At 52.6% G+C, this 26,699-nt stretch overlaps 1 protein-coding gene across 2 annotated transcripts in view; it reads right to left on the bottom strand.

The window, feature by feature from the left end:
• CTNNBIP1 (catenin beta interacting protein 1) overlaps positions 1-26,699 on the bottom strand; it is a 64,102-nt gene that overhangs the window by 14,806 nt on the left and 22,597 nt on the right. Inside the window, exons 2-4 of one of the 2 annotated variants that reach the window (XM_055261896.2) lie at positions 15,755-15,839; positions 9,872-9,991; positions 9,062-9,152 (exon numbers count right to left, since the gene is read on the bottom strand). In XM_055261896.2, coding sequence (XP_055117871.1) covers positions 9,062-9,152; positions 9,872-9,967 — 187 coding nt within the window. In that variant the 5' untranslated portion in view covers positions 9,968-9,991; positions 15,755-15,839. Of the gene's footprint in view, positions 1-9,061; positions 9,153-9,871; positions 9,992-11,931; positions 12,204-15,754; positions 15,840-26,699 lie in introns of those variants that run through there. The other variant, XM_055261895.2, reaches the window with a different exon arrangement.

Here is a 26,699-nt window from a genome sequence, read left to right as displayed (position 1 = left end):
CCTCAGCCCAAAGCTTTTTACGCATTAGTTCACACACCAGTCTGCTCTGCTGGTCCAGGAGTTCATGGGCAGTGCTGAGGGGTGGCACCATGCCTAGCACACAGCAACTGTGGGCTGATGTGAGTGGAACCGTCCAGCTGTTGGATGGAGCAGCCCTCAATGCCCCTCTCTGACAGGGCCCGCCTCTTACCAGGGCTTGAAGGGGGAAGTGTAGAGTCGCACAAGGACTTCTCTGAGGCCATTCGGGCATCTGTTCTCAGTTCTAAACAACAGAACCCATGACGCGGGGTGATGGGGTCAAAGCGACCCTCCCTGGAGCCGCAGCTAGGTGCTGAGTAAGCAGCTGGCCCTGCACTTCAGCACATTCCTCGCTTTTCTCGGGATTCTTTTCCCCCTTTTTCAGTGACACAACTTATACACCAAATCCTCCTGGCTGATTTCTGTTCAATTCAATATACAGGTGATTTTTGGTTTAATTTTGTTATTAGGTTACAGGTAATTCTCATGTAAGTGTTGATTAAAGTTAACAAAGATTAGCTTCCCATCCCATAGAATAGAATTCTCCCTGGGCCTGACTATAATTTCAGTGCAGAGTCTGTTACCGCCTGGAGCCTCTGGGAGAAGCCTCCAAGCCACACGTGGGGAGACAGGGGACCCAGAAACCCCAGCAGATCACCCGCGCGGCACCGGGCGGGTGCAAAGGAGGGGCCCAGCCGGCTGCCCCCCAGGGAGGAGCTGCTCTAGCAGCCTGGCCCTGGAAGGCGCAGTCCAGGCATCCATCCAGCAGACACCTACACTGCACCAGAGGCAGGATGGGGGACTCATGTGTGATGGTGAACACGGCACAGACCCTGGCCCCGAGGGGCTCCCAACGTAAGGTGGTAAGACTGGCATGGAGCTCCAGGGCACATGCTGACTTGGAAGGGGTCAGTGAGGGCTTCGTGAAGGAAGTGAAAGAACAGAGGCTGAAAGGCTGTTATGGGGGATTCCAGGAAGAACTTTCCACACTGAGCTGTAACATGGAGATTATGCCACCACCCCTAATAGGGCAGGGCCACTGAGGGGGTCAAGGGGGTTGGTGAGCAGAGAGCTGCCTCCCTCATGCCATGCTACGAAAGGAGAGGCCGCTTCCTCACAGCCTGGTTTCTGCTGATCAACCTGTGACCACAGATATTTTAACAAGGTTCCCAGTGTAACCCTCAAGCCAACTGACCTAGTTTAGGCTTTCTGGCAGCAGACCCTGAACCAGCAGCCTCAGCTTCCAAAGGGGAAAGCCTGGCTGGCCGCAGCTGGGGGAACCTTCCCTGGAAAGTGTCTTGGAGAAAGAGTGTGATCAGGTGGAGGCAGAAACAGGCCTGGGAGCCCCCATGCCAGCACACAGCTCCCAGAGACAAGAAGGGTGGCAGCAGACCAGGGCATGGCCCCAGAAGGCCCCCAGGCAGAGAAAAAAGAAGGAGCTTCCTTGACAAAATGAGCCAAGTCTAGGCGGGGTCCCTCTCAGCAACACCTTGACAAGGGCCTATTCTTTTTTTTTTTTTTTTTTTTTAGGCGGAGTCTCGCTCTGTCGCCCAGGCTGGAGTGCAGTGGCACGATCTCGGCTCACTGCAAGCTCCACCTCCCGGGTTCACGCCATTCTCCTGCCTCAGCCTCCCGAGTAGCTGGGACTACAGGCGCCCCCCACCACACCGGGCTGATTTTTTGTATTTTTAGTAGAGACGGAGTTTTACCATGTTAGCCAGGATGGTCTCAATCTCCAGACCTCATGATCTGCCCGCCTTGGCCTCCCAAAGTGCTGAGATTACAGGTGTGAGCCACCACGCCTGGCTGGACAAGGGCCTATTCTGAGGCACTGTGGGAGGATGACAGTTCTGCGGGTGACTGGCCATGGGTGGCCTTTGCAAAGCGCCATCAGAGACCTGGAACTGTACTTGCTGGGCACCACCCCAGTGCAGCGCTGAGGCAAGAAGAGACCTGGAGCTCTCAGAGAACCAGCACATTGGAAGGCACCTATAGGTGGAGGGCCCAGGATAAAAATGCAGCAGTGTTCCCCATTTGTTCTGCCCCTTTCTGAAATACCTAACTGCCCAAATCATACCTGTTCCTCAAGTAAACACTGTCCTGCTTAAAAAAGCATGTGGCCGGGCTGGGCGCAGTGGCTCATGCCTATAATCCCAGCACCTTGGGAGGCCAAGGTGGGCAGATCACGTGAGGTCAAGAGTTTGAGACAAGTCTGGCCAACATGGTGAAACCCCATCCCTACTAAATATACAAAAATTAGCTGGGCATGGTAGCATGCGCCTGTAATCCCAGCTACTTGGGAGGCTGAGACAAGAGAATTGCTTGAACCTGTGAGGCGGAGGTTGCAGTGAGCCAAGATAGCACCACTGCACTCCAGCCTGGGCGACAGTGAGACTCCGTCTCGAAAAAAAAAAAGTTTTATTGGAAATTATTTAAGAACACAGTAAAATTATCATAAGTAAAAAATGGATGTTAAAAATGGGTATTAAGGCTGGGCACGGTGGCTCATGCCTGTAATCCCAGCACTTTGGGAGGCCGAGGCGGGCGGATCATGAGGTCAGGAGATCGACAGATTGAGGCCATCCTGGCTAACAAGGTGAAACCCCGTCTCTACTAAAAATTACCAAAAATTAGCTGGGCGTGGTGGTGGGCGCCTGTAGTCCCAGCTACTCGGGAGGCTGAAGGAGGAGAATGGCGTGAACCCGGGAGGCGGAGTTTGCAGTGAGCCGAGATTGCGCCACTGCACTCCAGCCTGGGTGACAGCCAGACTCTGTCTCAAAACAAAACAAACAAACAAAAAACGGGTATTAAAATGTTTATGGTCCCAGCCTTGTGCTACAGATGTATGCATGTTTGTGAAAGGATGACAGGAAACTTAACAAAGGGTAAGGGTGATTACAGCTACGCAGTAGGATTCAATGTTTCAAACTTTTCTGCTCTTTCTCCCTTTCCCCAGTTTTTTACAATGACTATGCACAATTCTATACGTGGGAAAAAAATCACTACGCATTAGAGGGAGCCACACTGGCCATGAGAGAGGCCTGGACTCAGCACTCCACAGGGCCTGCGTCGGGAAGCTCTGGCCCTCCCCATTCCTGCAGCTGCCCCTTCCCAGCAGGGCAACCTTCCTGAGAAGTGCTGACTTCCTCTGGTTCAAAGCCAAGTCCCTCTGGTTGCCAGGTCTGCTTAGACACCCTTGGAGACTAGAACCCAGTTCATGTATTTGTCCAAACATGACAAATAATAAGATGGAAGTCACAGTTCCAAGCTCAAGGAGCTCAGAGCCCGGTCAATAGATGGATTAGGAGACAGTGTGGGTGTAGCATAGCCGAAGTGCATGCACATGTGACAGGAGGGCCTGGCCCAGGCTGCAGGGGGCAGGGGAGCAAGGTCAGGGTGAAGGCTGGTTCCTGGCAGCCAAGAGGCAAATGCAGTGGCAGAAAGGCATGAACGTGGCCATTCACTATGGCCCTTTACAGTGTGACGTCAGGTCTTGCTCACCAAGCTAAAGGGGCTGGATTTTATCCTCAAGGCAGCGGGGAGCCACTGAATGATTTTAAGTTGGGTGGAGGCTGGGCATGGTGGCTCCCGCCTGTAATCCCAGCACTTTGGGAGGCCAAGGTGTGTGGATCACCTGAAGTCAGGAGTTTGAGACCAGCCCGAGCAACATGGTGAAACCCCGTCTCTAGCGCCGGGCGCGGTGGCTCAAGCCTGTAATCCCAGCACTTTGGGAGGCCGAGGCGGGTGGATCACGAGGTCAGGAGATCGAGACCATCCTGGCTAACACGGTGAAACCCCGTCTCTACTAAAAATACAAAAAAATTAGCCGGGCGTGTTGGCGGGCGCCTGTGGTCCCAGCTACTCGGGAGGCTGAGGCAGGAGAATGGCGTGAACCCAGGAGATGGAGGTTGCGGTGAGCTGAGATCGCGCCACCGCACTCCAGCCTGGGGGACAGAGAAAGACTCCGTCTCAAAAAAAAAAAAAAAAAAAAAAAAAAAGAAACCCCGTCTCTAATTAGCTGGGTGTGGTGGTGGGAGCCTGTAACCCCAGCTACTTGGGAGGCTGAGGCTGGAGAATTGCTTGAACTGGGAAGGCGGGGGCTGCAGTGAGCCGAGATCACACCACTGCACTCCAGCCTGGGCGACAGAGCAAAACTCCTTCTCAAAAAAAAAAAAAAAAAAAAAAAAGTTGAGTAGAGACCCACTAATGTCACTCTAAGCCTCCAAAAGTCTCTCCAGCTGTGGGGGTAGAGGGCAGACCTGAGGGGGCAAGATGAGAAGTCGAGATGCCAGATAGGAGTGATCTGAAGCGGTGAGACAAGAGTGAATACGGGTTCAGTCCAAAAGGGGGCTGGAAATGAGAGGGAGAGAATGAAGCAGGTCCAAGGAGCCTTAGGATGGACTCAGTAACCAATTAGGTTCCTGAGGAAGAGAGGAGTCGAGGCTGAGTCCTCGGGCGCTGTGTACTTGCTGGGCATTGGTCAGGGCAGAGCACAGGTGGAAAATCCATGTCAGCTGGGCATGGGCGGCTGTGGTGTTGGCATGGGATGCTAGCCAACAGTCAGCTGTCCATGCTCTCTGTTGAGGTCACAGCAGTGCGTGTGGGACAGGGAGAAGAGAGGGGGCAACCCTGGAGGATGCCAGCGTGATTGAGGGAAGGGAGTGGGAAACAGCCAGTGAGGGGTGACATGAAGGAAAAGGGAGGGAAAGGAGGCTGTCATTGGTGGTCTCAGCCCAGCAGAGGCCAGGCAGGCTGGGAACTGGGGAGCCACTGGGGCCTCTGCTGGAACCACCTGGTGAGTCCTTAAGGGGAGGCCCCCACCCCAGGGTCTCCAGCACCTTCCTGGCTCCCCACAGATACTCAACAAATGTGACTGAGGAAAGAATCGAAGGGTAGGGGGTAAAGGGGTAACCACGGCCCCCTCCCTGGGCCTCAAGTAAGGGAGCAGTGCCCCAGGTACCAGACCCCTCCAGCCCTGGAGGGGAAGCATGTGCAGGGCTAAAGGTGTCGGCCAGACCCTCAGGACCAAGGTCGGGTGCTGTCCGTTGGAGAGTCTGCCTCAGACCCCCTGTTAGGGGAGTCCAGGGGAGCTGGAGTCTCCTCTGGCTCAGGGAACACTTAAAGCAGCCTGGAGCATTTGCTGAGAGACAGCGCCACCTAGTGGGCAGGAGGTGCACGCCAGGCCATTACCCGCAGGCTCCAGGCCTTTGGGGTTCATTGAGGCAGTCCCTGCATCCTGCTCTGGCCCCTGCATCCTGCCCCAGTCCCTGCAGACAACAATCCAGGGCTTCTGCCACCTAAGCAGTGTCTGAGCCTCTGACAGCAGGACCCTGCAGCATCAGCTGAGATTGGCTCTGAGATGGAGAAGGTGGGCAGGTGAGATTTTAACAGAGATCCATTTGCCCACATGGTGCAGGCAGATGCAGGGTCCTGCCCTCACATGGATAAGACCACAGTGGGGCTGGGCTGATTGCAGTTCTGTTGTTATTGTTGTTGTGTTTGTTTGTGGTGTCGTTAGGCTCGCAAAGAAAATAAGTATTATGAAACTCTTCCAGACATGGCTGACCCCTTCCCTCTCCACTCCCAGTCCACAGAATTCTCAGAACCTCCTGCAGCTCAGGTCTCCTGTGTGGCTCAGGCCCCGGCAGCCAGGTCAGAGGTATCTTTATGGAGGTAGGGGCAGTCCACAGGGCGCCCCAGCAGCAGGGAGTGACTCCCACCACCTATTCCCCAACAATTCCCTGGGGTCTTTCCTGGCTCCAGCTTCAGCTCCAGGAGACCCCTCCCCAGAGAAAAAAGTAGCTGTGGACACCACCCACCCAGAAGAGCCTGGACTCCACGGCCCACACAGTTGGTCACAGCTGCTGCCTTGCTCCTACTGCTCAACAGTTTCAGGGCAAGGTCAACAGCTAAGTGGGGTCACTGACCTTCCTCAACAACTTGGCAGAGCTCATTCTTATTCTCAACTGTGGGTTCAGCTAGGCAAGATAAAGAGTTCTTCTAAAAAATTTTTTTTAACTTTCCCTCATGACAAACAAACAAATATACAATGTTAAAATATTAGTTTTACAAAAATGTGTGACTTGGAAAGTTAAAGTTTCTTATATAGTCCTATCCTCTAATAATTATTATTATTATTATTATTTTGAGACGGAGTCTAGCTCTGTTGCCCAGGCTGGAGTAAAGTGGCGTGATCTTGGCTCACTACAAGCTCTGCCTCCCGGGTGCAAGCGGTTCTCCTGCCTTAATCTCCCAAGTAGCTGGGTAGCTGGGACTACAGGCACTCGCCACCATGCCTGGCTTATTTTTGTATTTTTAGTAGAGACAGGGTGTTGCCATGTTGGCCAGGCTGGTCTCACTCCTGGCCTCAGGTGATCTGCCCACCTTGGCCTCCCAAAGTGCTGGGACTACAGGCATGAGCCACCATGCCCAGCACCCCCTGTCAAAACAAAATTTTTGACAGCCTGGTATATATTCCACCAGCTTCTTTGTCTTTTAAAAATTTTTTAAATTTATGAGACAGAGTCTCCCTCTGTTGCCCAGGCTGGGGTGCAGTGGTGTGATCGTGGCACACTGCAGCCTCAACCTCCTAGGCTCAAGCGATCCTCTCACTTCGGCCTCCCTAGTAGCTAGGACTACAGATGCGTGCCACCACAGCCAGCTAGTTTTTGTATTTTTTGTAGAGACAGCGTCTCCCTATGTTGCCCAGGCTGGTCTTGAGCTCCTGGGCTCAAGCAATCCTCTTGCCATGGCCTCTCAAAGTGCTGGGATTACAGACGTGAGCCACTGCACCCAGCCACTGGCTTTTTTTTCTATGCACATATACAACTTGTGTGTATGTGTGTTGTTGCTGGCTTTTTTTTTTTTTTTTTTTGAGACAGAGTCTTGCTCTGTTGCCCAGGCCGGAGTGCAGCGGTGAGATCTCGGCTCACTGCAGCCTCTGCCTCCCGAGTTCAAGCAATTCTCCTGCCTGAGCCTCCCAAGTAGCTGGGATTACACGTGCATGCTACCACGCCCAGCTAATTTTTGTTATTTTTAGTAGAGACGGGGTTTTGCCACATTGGCCGGGCTGGTCTAGAACTCCTGACTTCAGGCGATCCACCCACCTTGGCCTCCGAAAATGCTGGGATTACAGGCGTGAGCCACCGCACCCAGCCCGTTGCTGCTTTTTATACTGACATATGGTCCTACATTTTGATGTCTCTTATTTTGATTTTTTTCCCAAGAGTATTCAACTGAAGGATTTCTTACCATCCCAGCTCAAATTCAGGTTAACTCAGTGACCAAGACTAAGTGGGAAGGAAGGTGAGTTCCCAGGGACTCAGAAGCCTGAAGGTTTCAGGTTGACATAAGTCAGAAGCCAGGGTAGAGGGTGCCATGCTAGAAATGCAGATTAGCCCTGGAAGAGGAGAGACCTCACCCAAGAGATCCCAGGACGGGGTGGGAGCCGACGCCACACAGAACAGGCTGCCTCATGATCCAGGAGGCACACCTGGGCAGACACACCCAGGAAGGCTGTGCGTGGTGAGCTGCTGTCCCAGGGAACTGCCTGAGCCACTGCCTGGAAGGTTTCTGCTGAGTTGGGTGCACAAGCCAGGTCACACCCAGCATCCGCGCTTGGGAACAGGCCCCGGTGCCAGGGCAGAGCCCTAAGACATCCAGGAGAACAAGGGCTGGCTGGTGATCTAGGTCAGGCCCCGCATGCTAGCCTCAAAGCACAGCAAAAGCTGGGTCAGCACTCTGCTTTCGGGGGCCCGCTCGCGTCTGGACATGCCACGGATTGCAATATTTCACGGCCAATCATTCCAACAAAGCATAAAGAGAATAAAAGGAAAGGACTCGGCCGGGCGCGGTGGCTCATGCCTGTAATCCCAGCACTTTGGGAGGCCGAGACGGGCGGATCACGAGGTCAAGAGATCGAGACCATCCTGGCTAAAACAGTGAAACCCCGTCTCTACTAAAAAAATAGAAAAAATTAGCCGGGCATGGTGGCGGGCGCTTATAGTCCCAGCTATTCTGGAGGCTGAGGCAGGAGAATGGCGTGAACCCGGGAGGCGGAGCTTGCAGTGAGCCGAGATCGCGCCACTGCACTCCAGCCTGGGTGGCAGAGCGAGACTCCGTCTCAAAAAAAAAAAAAAAAAAAAAAAAAAAAAAAAAAAAAAAAGGAAAGGACTCTATGGAGATGCTGATAAGAATACTGGGCCTCCGTGTCATGATAAGCCTTCTAGAGAAGAACCTTGCTAAGCAGCCAAGGGACATGGAGCTGTCCAGTAGCCATGTGGGTTACGGGCAAGATGGCAGACAGTGAAGCGCTCCTCAGCCACAGGTGTACATCCCGGGACTCCCCAGTAACCACCTGGTTGCATGACCGAGTGACTTACTGCTCCCAAATCCCAGTTTCCTTGCCTGTTAAGTGAAAGTGTTTATAATACAAATAGTAGCTATCTACAATAGAATGAAGCAACGGTGCCTGCTACACAACAAACACATCCTGCCTGTTACCATGCTAACTGGTTGAGGTCACTCCAAAAAGATAGAACTCCCTCAGGCGCACGAGACATCAGGCCTTTGGGGCATTCCTCCTGGCCACAGCCAGGACCACACCAGCCACAATGTGTGGTCTGTGCTCTGGACAACAGTGATGGCATTGTCCTAGCACACAAGGGCAGTTTCTCCTGGACAGGATGCTGGGTGGACAGGGGTCAGGCCAAAGGTTAAAGAAATGAAATAATCAGTCTCTGCAGTTATGAGGGCCCCCAGACATCTCCATTTCCTGCCTCTTCCAGGCCTCAGAAAGGGATCCTGCCATTTGTCTCGTAGAGTCTTTGGCTCCCACCTGAGGAGGGAGATGGGATCAGGTGGGACGCTCCGGAGGTTCCCTGGCTCAGCTCTGTGGGTGGGGGGAGCTATAGCCCCTCCTAGTCAGCCCTGGGTCTCATGGATCACCCATCAAAGAGGGCTGGAGCTACGCTTTCTAAGGGAATCACAAGTCGGTGCCCCTGGGACTTGTGCCACTGCCCCAGCCCCTCTGCTGCCGACTCACCCTGGTCGATGGAGTGCGGAGGCAGCTGGCTGAGCTGGCTGTTGACCACCCCTGCATAGGTGCGCAGGAACTCCTCCTCGCTGGCTGTCAGCTGCAGGGTGAGAGAGCTGTGGTGAGGGGCAGCATGCACCTGTTCCCTAAAAGGCACCTGCACCCCTAGAGGCACCGCCTAGGCCTGCTTGGTCCCTGGGTGGTGCCTCCTCCTTTGCTTCTCGGGCTTCTGTTTCTGAGATTTGACCCCTTTGCTTTCAGGGCCAGCACAACCCACTCCCACCCTCCTTAAACTTGGTCCAGGGATCCAAAGGCTTTGCCACTCAGACTGAACCTGAGATTAAGGTCTGTTCTAGTATAGGGCCAGTGGAAGACACAGGTCCTGCCCAGAAGGCTGAGGGGCAATTCCATGTCCTTCCACTCTTTTTGAGAAACACCCCTGCACACGCATGCCTGCTGCCCCCTCAGCTCCTGTCCTGACAAGTTGTCCCTGAGCTGCCCCCATGGGAGGGAAGACTTTCGGGGTTGCAAGGGGGAGAAAACGAAGGTCAGGGCCTTGAGACCCTCACCCGCCGGCCCCAACCCGGCATAGGGGTGGGCAGACTGCCCAGCAGTGTCCCCAGAACTTGACGTGCTGGGCTCTGTGCCTGGGGGGCCGGAAGCAGCCCTAGAGCCAAGCCACAGGCCCAGCAGCCCCTCCTCAGCCCATGGCTCCGCAGGAGGCAGCTGCAGTGGCTCCACCCTCCAACAGCCCAGCAGGGCCCCTCCCTGGGAGCCCCTCCCTGGGGGCCCGCTGCCTGACACCCCACAGGCACTCACGTTTGATCCCATCTTCCGCAGCATGAGCAGCACTCGGACCTTCTGCTGAATGTACATCTCCTCCGGACTCTTTCCGGGAGCTCCCTCGCGGTTCATCCCCCTGCCCGGCTCTGGGGACTCCTGCAGAGCAAGCAACAGCATCAAAAGGGAAGAGATCAGGATGTGACGTACTGGGACAATGACACCTGCTAGTGACCCTCACTCCTCCCAGGAGCCGCTTTCCACCCGCAGTCTCCCTTCTGGGAGCATGGGGCAGGTGGCGAGGTGCTGGGTTCCTCTCTCACCCATGCTGGTCCCAGCAGGCTGGACTGAGCAGCTCTGTTCTCCAGCAGGTGCTGCAGGGGCTGGCCTGCCTGCTGCCTCTGTGCATGGAGCTGCTGGGTCCAGGGAAACTGAGATGACCTGGACTGCTGGTTGTTTCTACCTGCCAATCACCCCAGAGCAAAGCTCCTGCTACAAGCCACAAGACACGTGGTGCATGAAGCCCCAAATGTCCCAGGTTTTCAGAAGAAGAACTTCCACAAGGGGCAAAAAAGTGATGGGATCAGAGGCAGCTGGTTAGGGCCTTTGGCTCAAGAAACCGTGAGATCAGTGCCCAGCCCCCAAACACTGAGACAGCTCCCTCAGCAAAAGCCCCTGACAAGTTTCAGAGGCCAGGGTTGTGGCTCCTGGGCTGGGATCCAAGGGGTCCCTCGATGGAAAGACGCTGGCCCAGGGTTGCAGGGCTTGCTACCTCAGCCCTCACAAACCCACCCCCCATCAGAGGGTAGCTCCTGCAGGCAGCTGGGAAGGCCAGCAGTGTGTCTACATGCAGCAGGGACCTAACCTATAGAAAGTCCCCAGGAGAGAAGTCCAGAGCCCCCTCCCTCCAGGAGAAGCTGAAGGAGAGGAACCTGCGTATGGAGGGGCTTGGGTTACACACTGGTAACTCCTGGACGAGTCAGAAATAACGCAGCAGCTGCTGGGGTGGAGCCTTATCAGCCCTGGTGCCAAGGAACTGCGCTCAGAGAACCACGGAACCAAGCTGGCAGGCCAAGAACACTCCTCACACCATCCATCCCTCCAGGACCAGCAAACCCTGGACCAGCGGGCTTTCCCAGGCAGGGTGGCTCTCTGTGCAGAGAGCAGCCTCAGCAATGTGCCAGAGCCCAGGCAGCAGCCTCCCTGTAGGTACTTGTCAACTGCTCATTCCCCATAAGCTAATGGGGCCCTCACCCTAAAAGTGCACACAATCAGCTAACAGCAGCTGCATGCTTGATGCGGCACAGGTCTCTTTCCAGCAACTTCTGCTAAACCCCTACAGCCCAGACTCTATTACTCTGTCTGCTCCCCTTCCACCTCCTCCTGGGCTCAGAACACAGCCTAAGTGATAACTGGGAGCTAGGAAAGAGGAGTAAACTGCCTCAGGAATGGTCTCTGATGAGAGGGACCCCCAGCCACTCCCCAGAGCCAGGGTGCATCCCAGCATGGGGAAGGCCATAACTTCCTGTGCAGCTGAGCAGGGAAGCTCTGTTCTGGGGTATCACTCCTCGCACTGACCCATTCTCACTTCCTTCCACTTCCCTAGATGTGGAGCACTGCCAGTCTGGAGCTGGACTCCACACAGCCTCGTGGGGCGGACCTTGCACCCCGAACCTGGGTGTGGATGATGATGCGGTCTCCACCTCTTCCCCTGTGGCCACCTGGATCTGGGTTACTATGTGACCTCCTCATGATCCCCCTACTTCCTTTCTTGTCCTTTTCTTTACACAATAGCCAGAATTATCTTATTATTATTATTATTTGACACAGGGTCTCCGTCGCCCAGGCTGGAATGTAGTGGCGCAATCATAGCTCACTGCAGCCTCAACCTGCTGGGCTTTAGCAATCCTCCCAACTTAGCCTCCTGAGTAGCTAGGACCATAGGTGCACATCACCACGCTTGGCTAATTAAAAAAAATTTTTTTGTAGAGACAAAGTCTTGCTATATTGCCCGGGCTGGTCTCAAACTCCTGGGCTCAAGTGATCATCCCACCTCATCCTCCCCAAAACAGATGACATCACTCCCTGCTTAAACCTACCTGAGAATGCATTTCGCAATCCTTGCCAGGACCCTGCGAGGGCTCCGCTGTCAGCCCTGACTCCCTCTCCAGCCTGTCTCTTCTTCCTCTTCCCCTTGCTCTGCCTTCCTGGCACTCGTCTGTTCTAGAACATGCTGAGAAGCTCTTTCCCTCTGGCAGCCTTCGTACTGGGTGTCCCCGCAGCCAGGAACTGGCTTCTTTCCATCCTTTGTCTTGGCATAAAGGCACCTTCCTAGGGAAGCCTTCCCTGACAGTTGCTCTGGTGCCCAGGAGTACAGTGGTACGCTCAGAACTCACTGCAGCCCTAAACTCCTGGGCTCAGGCGATCCCCCTGCCTCAGCCTCCTAAGTAGCTGGGACCACAGGAGCATGCTACAACACCCTGCCACTTTTAAATTTTTTTGTAGAGGTCTTGCTATGTTGCCCAGCCAGGTTGGTCTCAAACTCCTGGCCTCAAGCAATCCTCCTGCCTTGGGCCCCCAAAATATTGGAATTAACAGGCATGAGCCACCATGCCCACCTGTCCTGACTTTCTGAAAGTGCCCCTGTTGGAGAACCTGCTTATTGTCTCTCCCCACTGCCCACTGCAAGGCCAGGGCCCCCTCTGCTGTGCTCATCCCTGTCCTCCAGGAGCCTAGCACTTGGCAGGCACTTAGTAAATACTGCCTGCTTGGCTAAATGGAATAGTGAGACAGCCTGTGGTGTCTGAGCTCTCACTCTGCAATATCCACACCCATCTAGGCCCAAATGTCATTGTGTTAAGAGACCAAGTACCTAACCCAGTCTCCCACAACCCAATTTAGCTTTTCCAAAGGACTCGCACTTTCAACGTAGTGGGCCTTGGGCTATTGTGTTCTCCAAAGAACATCTGAAATGCTCCGTAAAGCCTTTGAGCTAGGGAGTTAGGGCTTCCAAGAGTAAAAACCTTCCAATTCTGTCCTGTGCCTAAGGGCTAGTTTTCATTTGCTCTCTCCTGGTGAGAGACAGGGTGAAATATAAGGAGCTGGCCACTAGGTGTCGCCACACACAAAAGCACCAGCGTTGCTTCCTCCCCATCCCAGCAGGTTCTCCCAGGGCTCCAGACCACCCGGTTCAAGCCGACCAGTCCTTAGCCAATGTGGGAAGCAGATCACTCTTGCTCTGGCTCTCCCTATTCCAATCGTACTATCACAAACCACACTCCAGCCCCGGGTCCCAGGGCAAGATCTATTTATTCATTCAGAGAGCCAGCCCTGCCCAGGTAAGGACTGGTGTCTGGTTTTTGCCACTGCATCCACCCAGGAGCCAGTGGTCTGGGTACACAGTAGGTGCTTCCCAGAGAAGCGTCAGTTCCGTATCAAAGACTGCTTCCATCACAGACTGCCTCCATGGGGCCGGCTTTACAGAATGTTGCCCTGTCCAACAAGCCTTCTATGAACAGCTTGCACTGATAGGTGCCGCCCCATCTTCCTGGCTGGTGCAGCCTCACCATCCCGGGGACACCTGACGCTGGGATTTCTAGGGCTTGGGCTGCCCAGCTGTGGGCCTGCGGTGTCATCTGCGCCTGCATTTTGGAGCCAGGCTACTCCTGCTTCAACTCACTTCCCTGGAAGACACAGTTCTTCTCGCTACAGAGAAGACCCTTGACTTGTCTTTTCTAAAAAGTGTGGTCATGGAGAATTCTTCCAGCTCAGTTTGAGCTGATTCCGTCCTGCTCCTAACAAGAGGGCACACTCAGGGCTGGATCTGGAGCAGAAATGCAGCCAGGAGCACATGTTCCCACCCTTCCCACTCCAACCAAACAGAAACACCGTGACTGGCTTACATAATTCTCTCCTCATCTGCAGTAAGGGTGTCAGTGTGGAGCAAACTCATAATTGGAGAGAATAAATCATAATCAACCCAAACAATACAGACATTTCAGTCATGGTGTGCTACGAGTATATTAAAGTATGTCTCTGTTGCCTATACAAGCAAATGTGCTATTATATTTTTACCACAATTCTGACAAGCATCAGATTCATTTCACTTGAGAAATCTTATTTCCCCTGTAGGGATCAAAAACTAGTCTCCATTAAACTATGTTTAAATTACATAAACTAAAACTGCAACTAAATTAGACACACTAATTATTCATCCAGTCCTTGAACGTGAGAACCAAAAGTAATGATGGTTTTCAATTATGGTCTCTTGGCTATTCCCATAAACATTCCAGCATCTAAAATGGGGCAACTTCCACTCCAAATCCTAAGAAAATTTCTGTTAGCTGCCCAAGGCAGAGGTGAGCCAAAAAAAGGAAAATGAAAAGAAACAGGCCGGGCACAGTGGCTCATGCCTGTAATCCCAGCACTTTGGGAGGCCGAGGCGTGCGGATCAGCTGAGGTTAAGAGTTGGAGACTAGCCTGGCCAACATGGTGAAACCCAGTCTCTACAAAAAATACAAAAAATTAGCTAGGCGAGGTGGTGGGCGCCTGTAATCCCAGCTACTCGGAGATGGAGGCAGGAGAATCACTTGAACCTGGGAGGCAGCAGTTGCCTGGAGCCAAGATCACACCACTGCACTCCAACCTGAGCGACAGAGTGAGACTCCATTTCAAAAAACAAAAACAATAAAACAGAAAAGAAACAACAGGCAACTATTAACTATCCAAATGAATGGGGAGGGAACAGGTCCATGGTTATTTATTATGTAGTAGACAACCACACATTCTGCAAAAAGTGGGTGCCATCCCAGAAAATGACATCTGATTGGGGCAAACACAATGAAAAGACATTAAGGTACGTACCTTCAATTTAAACACAGAGACACACTCCTGCTACACACACACACACAGTTCGGAGCTACCTCTCTGTTGAAGGAAGCTTGGCTGGTCAGGAAAGGATAGTGAGGAAGTGCCTCCCCAGCACTGTGAAAGGTCCACACAATGGGAGAACTGGCCTTGGCTCCACAGGCCACACCACCTTCTCAGGGAGACACCCAAGGGCATCTGTAAGAGGCAGGCTCAGATGCCACACTCTTTCCTAGCCTTTGCAGGGACCTAATCTCGACCACCATGTAATCTCCAGCTTTTAAGCAGTTGATCTCACTTTAGAAGAATTAGGAGGTAGTGCAAGAGGGACCTGGAGAACAAGACTGCTGAAAGTCACATGCGGCAGTTGGAGGCTGGATGGCTGTGGCTTCCTGTATGGGTCTCTGTCTGGGAAATGCAACCCATTCTAATAAAGAGCTTTGAAAGCTGGCCTCGCTTTGACAGGCACGAGTGGCCCTGAATACAAACACAGCCACCTGCACTCCTTTTTTATTTTTAAACTGGAAGCTAATGCTCTTGAACATCCACATTTATCTATGTTAGAATATTCACTTATACCCAGTGTGGTCTTGCACCTGCTAGGAAGATGTCAAGTAAGCTCAGGCAAGGCCAGGGAGCAAAGCTGCTCCTTCAGACACACTAGCTGCCTCCAGCCCCTGCACTCGTCTTTTGTTTTGTCCATTTTAAAACACATTGTGATAGATTCTAATAACTTTAAAAACGTGCAGTTTACACTTTCATGATGTTTACATTGCAAAAAAATACAATGCCATAGAACTGGTGGTTCCTAGAGCTTATATGAAATATTATCCAGAATCTGTACATGTCTTCGTCTAAAAGAAATCAGCAGCATCCTAACATTCTCCAGAAGAACCAACACATCTGGAGAAATGAGCATTAGGGCTCATAGTGAAAGGTAACAGATGAGCTAACTTCATAATCAGCCCTGGAGCCTGGCGTCCAAGAGGACTCCTCACCCCCCACCCCACACTACTGTATGGCCACATTACAGAGTCCTTCCCCTGGAGGCCTTACCTGCTTCTGGAAATTAACTTCAGGCAAACAGGTGCTCAACTGTGAGGGGAGGGCTGTGGCTGGGCAGAAGTAGGAAGGTGCCGCCCTGCAGAAACACAGAACACAGGTTGTGGGAGGAGTCGGGAGGGCCCAGGCAGCTGCCAGGGCTGGGCCTGGAGCACACGCCCCACGCTGAGGATGCACAACCACTGGCGGGAAGTTCGTGGAGCCCGGCTCTGCCGCGGTCCAGAAATACCTGTGTGTCTGGCAAGCCAGGAAACCCGCACCCACACCTCTGGGATAAATAAGGTGCTGACGGCAGCTCGGCTGGCCTGGCATTTCCGGCCGAAGCAGGTCAGTCTGCTCAACACCACACACCCTGCTCCCCTTGGCTTAGTCACCAAGTCTAATTGAGATGCTGTGTTCAGAGACACTGTGGACCAGAATGCATCACTCCAGGACAGTTGATGGCCAAGTCCTGCACCTGCACAAGAGAATGCCCCACCTACCAAATCTAACATGACAAGCAAGGCACAGGTAGCTCAGCACCCGCAGCCTCTGTGCTCAGTGCATGTATATGTGTCTGTGTGCTTGGTGAACACCTGCAGTTGTGTACATAAACATCAACACAGACACACGCTAGAAACACACGAAAAGCACAGTCGCAGCTTGTTCACAGACCTACAGCCTAGCCACATGTCTACGTGCCCCCAGTACACCTCTGGCAGGAATCTCAGAACACTGCCTTCTTTTCTTCTGCCTCCCACACAAGAGCTCATCGTTCAGGTCACCTGCACAGGTTAATGGAGCAAGAGCGTGGACTGCCGAGGGGGCAGAGACACAAGAGAAGCAGGAGGCTGTGAGGGGCGCTGGGAGCCTTGCCTACCTGCTCCAGCTGCACCACCTGCTCTGCTGGGGTGCAAGACCCAGTGCCTCACATCTCCAACGCACATATCAATCATCCCAATAAATGGTGAGGGCACAGGTCTGTGGTTATATATTATGCGGTAGACAACCACATGTTCTGTTAAAGGTGCGTACTTTTGCCAGGCGCGGTGGCTCACACCCGTAATCTCAGCACTTTGGGAGGCCGAGACGGGTGGATCACAAGGTCAGGCATTTGAGACCAGCCTGGCCAACACAGTAAAACCCTGTATCTACTAAAAATACAAAAAATTAGCTGGGCATGGTGGTGGGTGCCTGTAATCCCAGCTACTTGGGAGGCTGAGGCAGGAGAATCGGTTGAACCTGGGAGGCAGAGCTTGCAGTGAGCTGACATCGCACCACTGCACTCCAGCCTGGGGAACAGTGTGAGACTCCATCTCAAAAAAAAAAAAAGTAGGTGCTTTTACACCCACTTTTACTACCCACTCTTCTACCACAGGGCTCTCCGCTGTCAGCCCTGTAGTGGGGGAAAGGTTGCCAGACAACACTTTGAGAAACTGGTTTTGAGAGAGGTGTGGGGCCAATGACAGCTTGGAAACCCACTGTCCTCAATGAATTCTGAAAAGAAAGTTGCTCGATGACCCAACGGGCTGAGGAAGACATGTTTTCTGGAGAAAGCAGGATTTCCAAAGCCTCCCCTAAAGTCAGACATCACTGTAAACCTCTGACTCTCTGTTCTGTGTGTCCCTTTAACCAGCACTGGTCCTGGGATAGGAGAGCTGTCACCCACCACTGCCACCCCCTCCACCGTCAGACTAACCCTACGGGAACAGGCCATTTATAGCAATTAATTGCTCTTTTATTCCTCTAGATATCAAAGCACCAAAATACCAAGGAACCCTGGGGAACTTTCCACCTAAGTCCCCACATTCTTTCAAAAAGAGATGAAAAGAGAGCCTTCCTCTACTTCTGAAGGGCTTTAATTTCTTCTACTACCATGACAGCCAATTATCATTCCTGTCTACAGGGCTCAGACCCTTCCAAGAAGCAGACGGGAACGTTGTATTCCTGACTTCAAGGGAAGGGGTCAAAGGATAGGGACTCTCCAGGGATTCACAGACAGCTGTTCTATTTGTCATTTAATTTTTTATTTTATTTCTTGCTAACCAAACAGCAGCATATTTGCCATTTAAAAAATATATATTTATTTATTTTTTACTTTAAGTTCCGGGATACAAGTGCAGAACGTGCAGGTTACACAGGTATGTACACATGTGCCGTGGCGGTTTGTGGCACCTATCAACCCGTCACCTAGGTATTAAGATTCGCATGCATTCAATATTTGTCTTAATGCTCTCCCTCTCCTTGCCCCCAGCCCCCAAACAGGCCCCGGTGTGTGTTGTTCCCCTCCCTGTGTCCATGTGTTCTTATTGTTCAACTCCCACTTATGAGCGAGAACATATATGATGTGTGGTTTTCTGTTCCTGTGTTAGTTTGCTAAGAATGATGGCTTCCAGCTTCATCCATGTCCCTGCAAAGGACACGATCTCATTCTTTTTTATGGCTGCATAGTATTCCACAGTGTATATGTGCCACGTTTTCTTTATCCAGTCTATCATTGATAGGCATTTGGGTTGGTTCCAAGTCTTTGCTATTGTAAATAGTGCTGCAATAAACATAAGTGTGCATGTATCTTTACAGTGGAATGATTTGTAATCCTTTGGGTATATACCCAGTAATGGGATTGCTGGGTCAAGTGGTATTTCTGGTTCTATATCCTTGAGGAATCACCACACTGTCTTCCACAATGGTTGAACTAATTCACACTACTACCAACAGTGTGAAAGCGTTCCTATTTCTCCACAGCCTCGCCAGCATCTATTGTTTCCTGATGTTTTAATAATCACCTATATTTGTCTTTTTTTTTTTTTTTTTTTTTTTGAGACGGAGTCTCGCTCTGTCGCCCAGGCTGGAGTGCAGTGGCACAATCTCGGCTCACTGCAGGCTCCGCCTCCCGGGTTCACACCATTCTCCTGCCTCAGCCTCTCCAAGTAGCTGGGACTACAGGTGCCCGCCACCACACCCGGCTAATTTTTTGTATTTTTAGTAGAGACGGGGTTTCACCGTGGTCTCGATCTCCTGACCTCGTGATCCGCCCGCCTCGGCCTCCCAAAGTGCTGGGATTACAAGCGTGAGCCACCGCGCCCAGCCCTATATTTGTCATTTTTATAGTCAGGTCAATATTCCCAGTTTACAGAGGAAGAAACTGAGGCTAAAAGTCCCTGGACCCCAGGGCCATCCACGTAAGACAGTAAGCATGCTCCAATAACTGGATTCAGTTTTCAGTTCTGCTGTGTCACTGATTGGTTGTGCAACGCGAGGCCAGTGACTGCTCTTCTGTGCACTTCATTTCACCACCCATAGAAAGGAGATAGATCGTGACCTCTATCACGTCTTCCCTCAGTGGAGGTGAGACTAGGGCTGGCTTCCCGGTTCTGAGGCCTGGACAGTCACACAGGGCCTGCATTCAGGAGGGCCCCATGCTTGGTTTACTGTTCTGCTCTCACCGTCTTGAAATTCTTTTTTTTTTTTTTCTTTTGAGAGAGAGGGTCTTGCTCTGTTGCTCCAGCTGGAGTACAGTGGTGCAATCATGGCTCACTGCAGCCTCGAACTCCCTGGCTCAAGCAATCCACCCACCTCAGCCTCCTGCACGGCTGAACCACAGGCATGCACCACCATACCCGGCTAATTTTTATATTTTTTGTAGCGACAGGTTCTCATTATGTTGTCCAGGGTGGTCTTGAACTCCTGGGCTCAAGCAATCCTCCCACCTCTGCCTCTCATTACAGGCATGAGCCACCACACCCAGCCTTGAAATCTTTTTTTTTTTTTTTTTTTTTTTTTTTTTTTTTTTTTGAGAATGGAGTTTCGCTCTTATTGCCCAGGCTAGAGAGTGTAATGGCACGATCTCAGCTCACTGCAACCTCCGCCTCCCAGGTTCAAGAGATTCTCTTGCCTCAGCCTCCCGAGTAGCTGGGATTACAGGTGCCCGCCACCACACCCGGCTATTTTTTGTATTTTAAGTAGAGACAGATTTCACCATGTTGGCCAGGCTAGTTTCAAACTCCTGACCTCAGGTGATCCGCCCACCTCAGTCTCCCAAAGTGCTGGGATTATAGGCGTGAGCCACCATGCTGGGCCCCGGCCTTGAAATTTTTAATAATTTCTGAACAAGGGGGCTTGCACTGAGCCCTGCAAATGATACAGCTGGTCCAGAATGAGAAAAAGAAGGTCAAGATGCTTCTCAAACTGCCAAGGGTTCCACAACCTTAAGTAGACACTAAATGGACTCAAGAAGGATTTACTAAAACTTTTCTAGGTACACACAGCCCTGAACCAGGCTTGGGGAGCACAAGGTACAGAACTGGGGCCTTGACACTGAGCCTGCATTCCAAGAGTTGACTGAGTGGCTGAGAAAACCACACAACACAAGGCAAAGAGAAAACCACACAAATAATACATGATAATGAGCCAAAAAGATATGTTAGGTCAAGACACAAACCCTCCTAGAGTGCCAATCACATGCCATGTACTGTGCCAAGCATCTGCCCCTGAGGAAAGAAGACCCAGGGCCTTAAGCCAGCATAGGAAGTGGCAGAGCAAAGGGGTGTAGTAAGCTCTGCAGGAAGGCAGGGGAGAGGCTAGCTGCCAATGGCTCCAGGGAGAAGTCACTGGAGCTGGGCCTTGAAGGATGAACAGGAGTTTGCTGGTAGAGAGAAAGGGGAAGGCACAAGACACAGAAGTTCAGCGAACAATTACTGAGCATCTATTCTACGGCAGGCATTGAGAATACACAGGTGAGCAAAACAGCCGTGGCTCACATGTGATGAGAGGCTTCCAATGAGCATGGGGAGACAGACACCAGTCAAGTCACCCAGATCAATGATCTCAGACACTGAGACAAAGAATATGAAGATTAAGTTTGAGTCGCCTCGGGGATGTGCGGCTGGGAGCCTGGAGGAGGAGGAGGAGGAGGAGTTGGTAGGGGTGGCATACACGTAGGAAGGCCCTGAAGCAGGAAGAGATGTGGCTTAGGCCAAGTTAGAGCTGGACCACAGGGACACTCAGGGGGAGGGGAAGAGATGTTTCAGCAGAAGGAAGTCAAGCCTCAGCTTGAAAAGACCACTGTGGCAAAGGCGTGGAGAAGAGGCTGGGGTGGAGCAATGGGAAGCAGGAGGGGAGGGGGAGCAACCAGGCAGGAGCTTGGCTGGGTAGAGAAGGGCCAGGAGGAGTGTAAGAGTGGGGCTGTGGCTATGGCTGTGGGGAGAGGCCTGGCACATGTCCAGGGTGAGGCCCCGAAGGACAGGCTGGACAGCTGGGACTGAGAAGCCCAAGGAGGTGCAAAAGCAGAGGAATGGCACAAGGCATGTGCCCTTGGGATCAAGTCAGCACTACGGTGAACATTTGCAGAGGGTTCTAGGGCCAGAATCGAGACACGGTGACAAGCTAGTTCTGGGAGACATCAGGGGCACTTCTGGGGGCTACTTGGCCTGGAGTGAGAATGGGGGGCCTCGGGAAGAAAACACATGCGAGCACGGGTGGGGCAGCCACAGGGCAGGGGGCGCCTTCTGTGGGCATGCAGAGCCAGAGCAGTCAGGAACAGCGGGTGCCTGGGTGGCAGCAGCAGGACAGTGCAGGAGGGTAGGTCAGGGACCGGGGGAGCCTCTCTCTGGCAGGAAGTCCAACCTGCCAAGCGAAGGGCTTCGGGCCCTGGTCAGGAGATGACTTGGGCAGAGTGGTCTCCCAGGAAGACTGGAGTCTGGGTGGATTCATGTGAAGCCCTGTGTGAGATGTGTGGAAGGGCAGGTGGGGCACCACAGGCAGGACCTCACGAGGCCCAGGTGCAGGGCAGAGAGGGAGCAAGAACAGTGAGAGCTGCTCCCGAGAGGCAGGAACTGGTGGGTTTTCTAAGAAGGAGGCACAGCAGGGCAGTGGAGAGGTCTACCTGCCCCATCCCATGTCTACTCAGGACCCACAGGCTCCTGTCCCCATCACAGCCCTAAGCGTGGGACTGCCCCCCATGCACATGCTTCAACAGGACAGGGGCTGCTTCAGTCGCTGTAATAACCCCATGCCAGCCTGATCCAACACCTGGTGTGTGGGATGGCAGGCCCGCAAGGAGAGCAGGGAGGATGAGCGGCTTCTGCTCTTCTTCCTCTGCCTAGAGACCCCTTCCCTCCCTCCTCATGGTCCTCCTGGAACTCAGTACACAGTGCTGTCACCGTTGTCAAGTCCGTCAGTCCCTGCAAGAGGGAGAAGAGGGGCAGAATCTTGCCTGTCCTTTCCTGGGTGCCCTGGCCCCCACTTGCTCTGCCTGAGAGCTGTGCTCAGCCTCAGGTGAGTCTTAACCTCAGCTTTGCCTCCTCCAGGTGGGTCGGCTGACTTAACGGTGCAGGGGGAGCTCAGAGGAGGTCACCACCCAAACAGTCAAGGAGGAAGGTCGGGGGAGGGGAGGCTGAAGATGCTGTGGGCAGGAGGGAGGGAATCCATGGGGAAGGAGGAAGGAGGAGGAGGGCAGGGAGCAGAGGAAGGGGAGAGTGAGGCAGAGGCACAGAAAAGGCTCCCGTGGAAGGGGGAGGGCATCTGGGCCAGCAGATTGCCTGTGGCTGGGCCTGTAGGCAGAGCCGGGGTGCAAAGGACCCAACAGCTGCCGGGCAGTGAGCGGGGGCGACGGGACTGGGCCAGAGGGGAGGACCAGCTAAGCTCAGTTAACTGGATGCCCTTTCCTGGGAATGGCTCCAGGCACACTCCCCAGCCCACAGCAGGGAGGGAGAGATCAGCTAGCAGCCAGCCAGGCTTTCACCAGGGGCCATGGCAGCCCTTGGGGCAGAGGAGTCTGGGGAGGAAGAGAGCACCATTGTAGGCCCCACAGCTCAAAGGAAGAGGGAAGACGGCCAGGCCTTAATCCCCAAAGGCTGCCCAGCCCCAGGCCTCCCAACAGAAATCAGGATCTGAAAGGAAGACTCAGGCTGCCCAGAGCCACCCAGACCCACAGGCAAAGCTTCTATCTAGCAGGTCACATCCAGGACAAGGTGTGGGAGCCAAGGGGACCTGGTCACCAGTTCAGAGTCAGCTGCCCAAGGAATCCTGAGGAAGAGGAAGGTGCCGTCATGGGAGGATGAGGAGCATTTGCTATAAATTGGAACACATCAGAGAAAAACCAGCCCCAAATGCCTATGTACATCCTAGAGAGAGGAGAAGGCAGACAATAAAACACGAGTGACGGGGAAATCCTTAGTACACAGGAAAAAGAGAGGGGCTGGGGCCAACCCGCGGGTGAGTGGGAACAGGAGTGTGAGGGTGGGCAGCGGGCCCTTCCTGAGCAAAGATGGGAAGACGGTGAGAGAGGGAGTCTGGGAGCAGAGGAATGGCCGGTCTGACTCGGGGTCCAGCAGGACCACCTGACTGTTAAATGGAGACAGGCCCAGGGCCAGAGCAGAGGCCGTGGCAGGAATCTAGGCAGATCTGCTGGTGTCTCCGGTGAGGGGGCAGCAGCAGAGGGTGAGGGTTCAAGGCAGCCAGCTGGGGACTCGTGGCACAGGCAGACAACAGGATCATCAGGGAGCGCACTGTGGGGTGCGGGGGCTATGGTGGCGGCTCCTGGGTTTTCAGGCTAAGTGGCTGAAGGTCGACATTCCTATCAATTGAGATGGGGAGAAGCAAGTGGAACAATTTTGGGGACAATCATGAGCTTCATTTTAGACTTTGAGAGTCTTTTCCATCTCTGAGCCTTGGTTTCCTTTTCTGTAGAAAGGGGGTGATAACAGCAACTACCTCAAGGGCAGGTTGTGAAAATGAGATAACATACAAAGAAAGCACTTGAAGCCTGGGCACATAGTGAGACTCCGTCTCTACAAAAAATACAAAAGTTAGCTAGGTGCGGTGGCGTCCACTTGCAGTCACAGTTATTCCAGAGGCTGAGGTGGGAGGATTGCTTGAGCCTGGAAAATCAAGGCTGCAGTGAGCAGTGACCATGCCACTGAACTCCAGCCTAGGTGACAGAGCAAGACCCTATCTCTAAAAAAAAAAAGGAGGTCAGGTGCGGTGGCTCATGCCTGTAATCCCAGAACTTTGGGAGGCCAAGGTGGGTGGATCACCTGAGGTTGGGAGTTCGAGACTGGCCTGACCAACACAGAGAAACCCTGTCTCTACTAAAAATACAAAATTAGCCAGGTGTGGTAGTGCATGCCTGTACTTGGGAGGCTGAGGCAGGAGAATCGCTTGAATCTGGGAGGCAGAGGTTGTGGTGAGCCAAGATTGCGCCATTGCACTCCAGCCTGGGCAACAAGAGTGAAACTCCATCTCTAGAAAAAAAAAGTACTTGGCCCAGTGAGTGCCTGGTATACAGCAAAGGCTCAATAAATTCTAGTTACTATACTAATAAGATGAGAAAATGACATAGACCACGTAAGTAAATGCTTTTTGTTACGGAGGATGGGAGTAAAAATAAACAGAATTCAAAGGCTTTTAATACCCTCAGCTTCTCGTCTCTTCTCTCCCAGCTGCCCATCAGTCCCCAGCTGGCTCAGAGGAATGATAAGGGATGGAGAGCCGGGAGGGGACCTTGCTTCCACAGTCTGAGTGCTGCCCCGAATCACTGAGGACACTTCTCAGCAGGGTGCTGCTGACATTTCAGACTGGGTGCATTTTTGCTGGAGGGCTGTCTGCACATTGCAGAAGCTGAGAGGCATTCCTAGCTTCCACCCACTAGATGCCAGTAGCAGCCCCCCTTCAGTTGTGACAATCAAATATGTATTCTGACATTGCCGTGTGTCCCGCAGGGGACAAAATCACCAGGGCGAGAGCACTGCTTTAAAGAAGTAGCTGACATGTACTCTGGCTTACTCTGTGCCTTGCAACATTTGCAACTCTCAGGTAAGTGAATCATTCAGTCTTCGCCACACACGTCCCTACAGGGCTTTACAAATGAGCATGCCACGGTGCACAGAGATGACGTAACTCATCGCCCAGCTAGTCCATATTGGAGCAGGATGGAACCCAGATTGTCCAAGGTCTCAACCACTCTGCCCTGCTGCTCTCCAGTATACAAGTACCTGGGTAAACAGTCACTCTGAGTCAGCGAGGGGGACAGGGGACAGAGGCCTGCCACGCAGCTCCTGCTAGAGTCCCACACAAGGCAGCACCTCAGGTCCTCTAGCAACATCAAAAAAGGGAGTACCAGAGGGAATTTCCACACGCTCCATTCTCAGTAATTAAACTGCAACAACCTCCCGGACTCTCAGGCCTCAGGAGCAACCGCCTTAATTAATAAAGTCCACGTTGCAGCCTCCTCCATCCAGAGCCATGCTCGGTATTCCCGAACCGCACTCCACCAGCAGAGTTAGGACAAAACAGGCCTCCTAGGGAGGCATGGCATTTGCAGGCCACAGCCCCATTCTTAGGGGATAAGCCTGGGATGGGGAATGTGTCTTGAGGTCACCAACCCCAATTCAAACCTGATGCAAAGCTCCTTCCTGCTCCTTGAAGCCAGGTGATGCTACCGAAGAACCATAATTACTGTTGTCACCACAGCATTTTCTAAGCCCAAGCACAGAGTGGCAGAGTCGGTCAGCCCTCACAAGCCTGCAAGGTAGGAATTATTCCTATTTTATGTACGACAAAACTGAGGCTCAGAGAAGGTAAGTAACCTGCCTGAGGCCATGGAGTAATAAGTGGTAAGCCTGGATCCAAGGCCATGCTTTCCCTCTCTCCTAACAGCCCCTTTTGGCTCAGGAGTTGACAGACGCATTATCCATTTTAACTGAAATTAAAAGAAAAATCTGGGCCAGGCACGGTGGCTTACGCCTGTAACCCCAGTACTTTGGAAGGTGGAGGTGTGCAGATCAGGAGGTCAAGAGATCACCAACATAGTAAAACCCTGTCTCTACTAAAATTACAAAAATTAGCTGGGCATGGTGGCACATACCTATAGTCCCAGCTACTCAGGAGGCTGAGGCAAGACAATTGCCTGAACCCAGGAGGGAGGATGCAGTGAGCTGAGATCTCGCCACTGCACTCCAACCTGGCGATAGAGCAAGACTCCATCTCAAGAAAAAAAAAAAAGAAAGAAAAAGGAAAATCCACCTTACAGGAAAAAGAAAAACAGAGTCCAACCCACTGCCAATCAGAGATCAATTCGAAAATAAGATAAGGCTTACAATTATTATATACCAATACAAATTAATTAATTATTTTTGAGATGGAGTCTCGCACTGTCACCCAGGCTGGAGTGCAGAGGTGCGATCTCGGCTCACTGCAACCTCCGCCTCCCAGGTTCAAGCAATTATCCTGCCTCAGCCTCCTAATAGCTGGGATTATAGGCACCCGCCACCACACCCAGCTAATTTTTGTATTCTTAGGAAAGACAGAGTTTCACCATATTGGCTAGGCTGGTCTTGAAATCCTGACCTCAAGTGATCCACCTGCCTCAGCCTCCCAAAGTGCTGGGATTACAGGCATGAGTCACCACGCCCGGCTAATTAATTTTTAAAAAGAAAATATGGCCTGGGAGCAGTGGCTCATGCCTGTAATCCCAACACTTTGGGAGGCTGAGGTGGGAGTATCACTTGAGGCCAGGAGTTTGAGATCAGCCTGGGCAACACAGTGAAACCCCATCTCTACAAAAAATTTAAAAAAAAGTTTAAAAGCTGGGCATGGTGGCCGGGCGTGGTGGCTCATGCCTGTAATCCCAGCACTTTGGGAGGCTGAGGCGCGCAGATCACCTGAGGTCAGGAGTTCCAAGACCAGCCTGGCCAACATGGTGAAACCCCGCCTCTACTAAAAAATACCAAAAATTAGCTGGGTGTGAAGCTGAGGCAGGCGAATTGCTTGAGCCCAGGAGGCAGAGATTGCAGTGAGCCAAGATCGCACCACTGCACTCCAGCCTGGGTGACAGAGGAAGACTCGGTCTCAAAAAAAAAAAAAAAAATTGAGAAATGGTAATGTAAGGCGATGCAGAGGCCCTGCATCTGTCTACACACAGTGCCATCTGCATTGCATCTCAGACCACCCAATGTTAGCC

Source organism: Symphalangus syndactylus, chromosome 22 (assembly GCF_028878055.3).
Source record: "Symphalangus syndactylus isolate Jambi chromosome 22, NHGRI_mSymSyn1-v2.1_pri, whole genome shotgun sequence".
Lineage (NCBI taxonomy): Eukaryota > Metazoa > Chordata > Mammalia > Primates > Hylobatidae > Symphalangus > Symphalangus syndactylus.
This window is presented reverse-complemented; position numbering and strand designations above follow the sequence as displayed.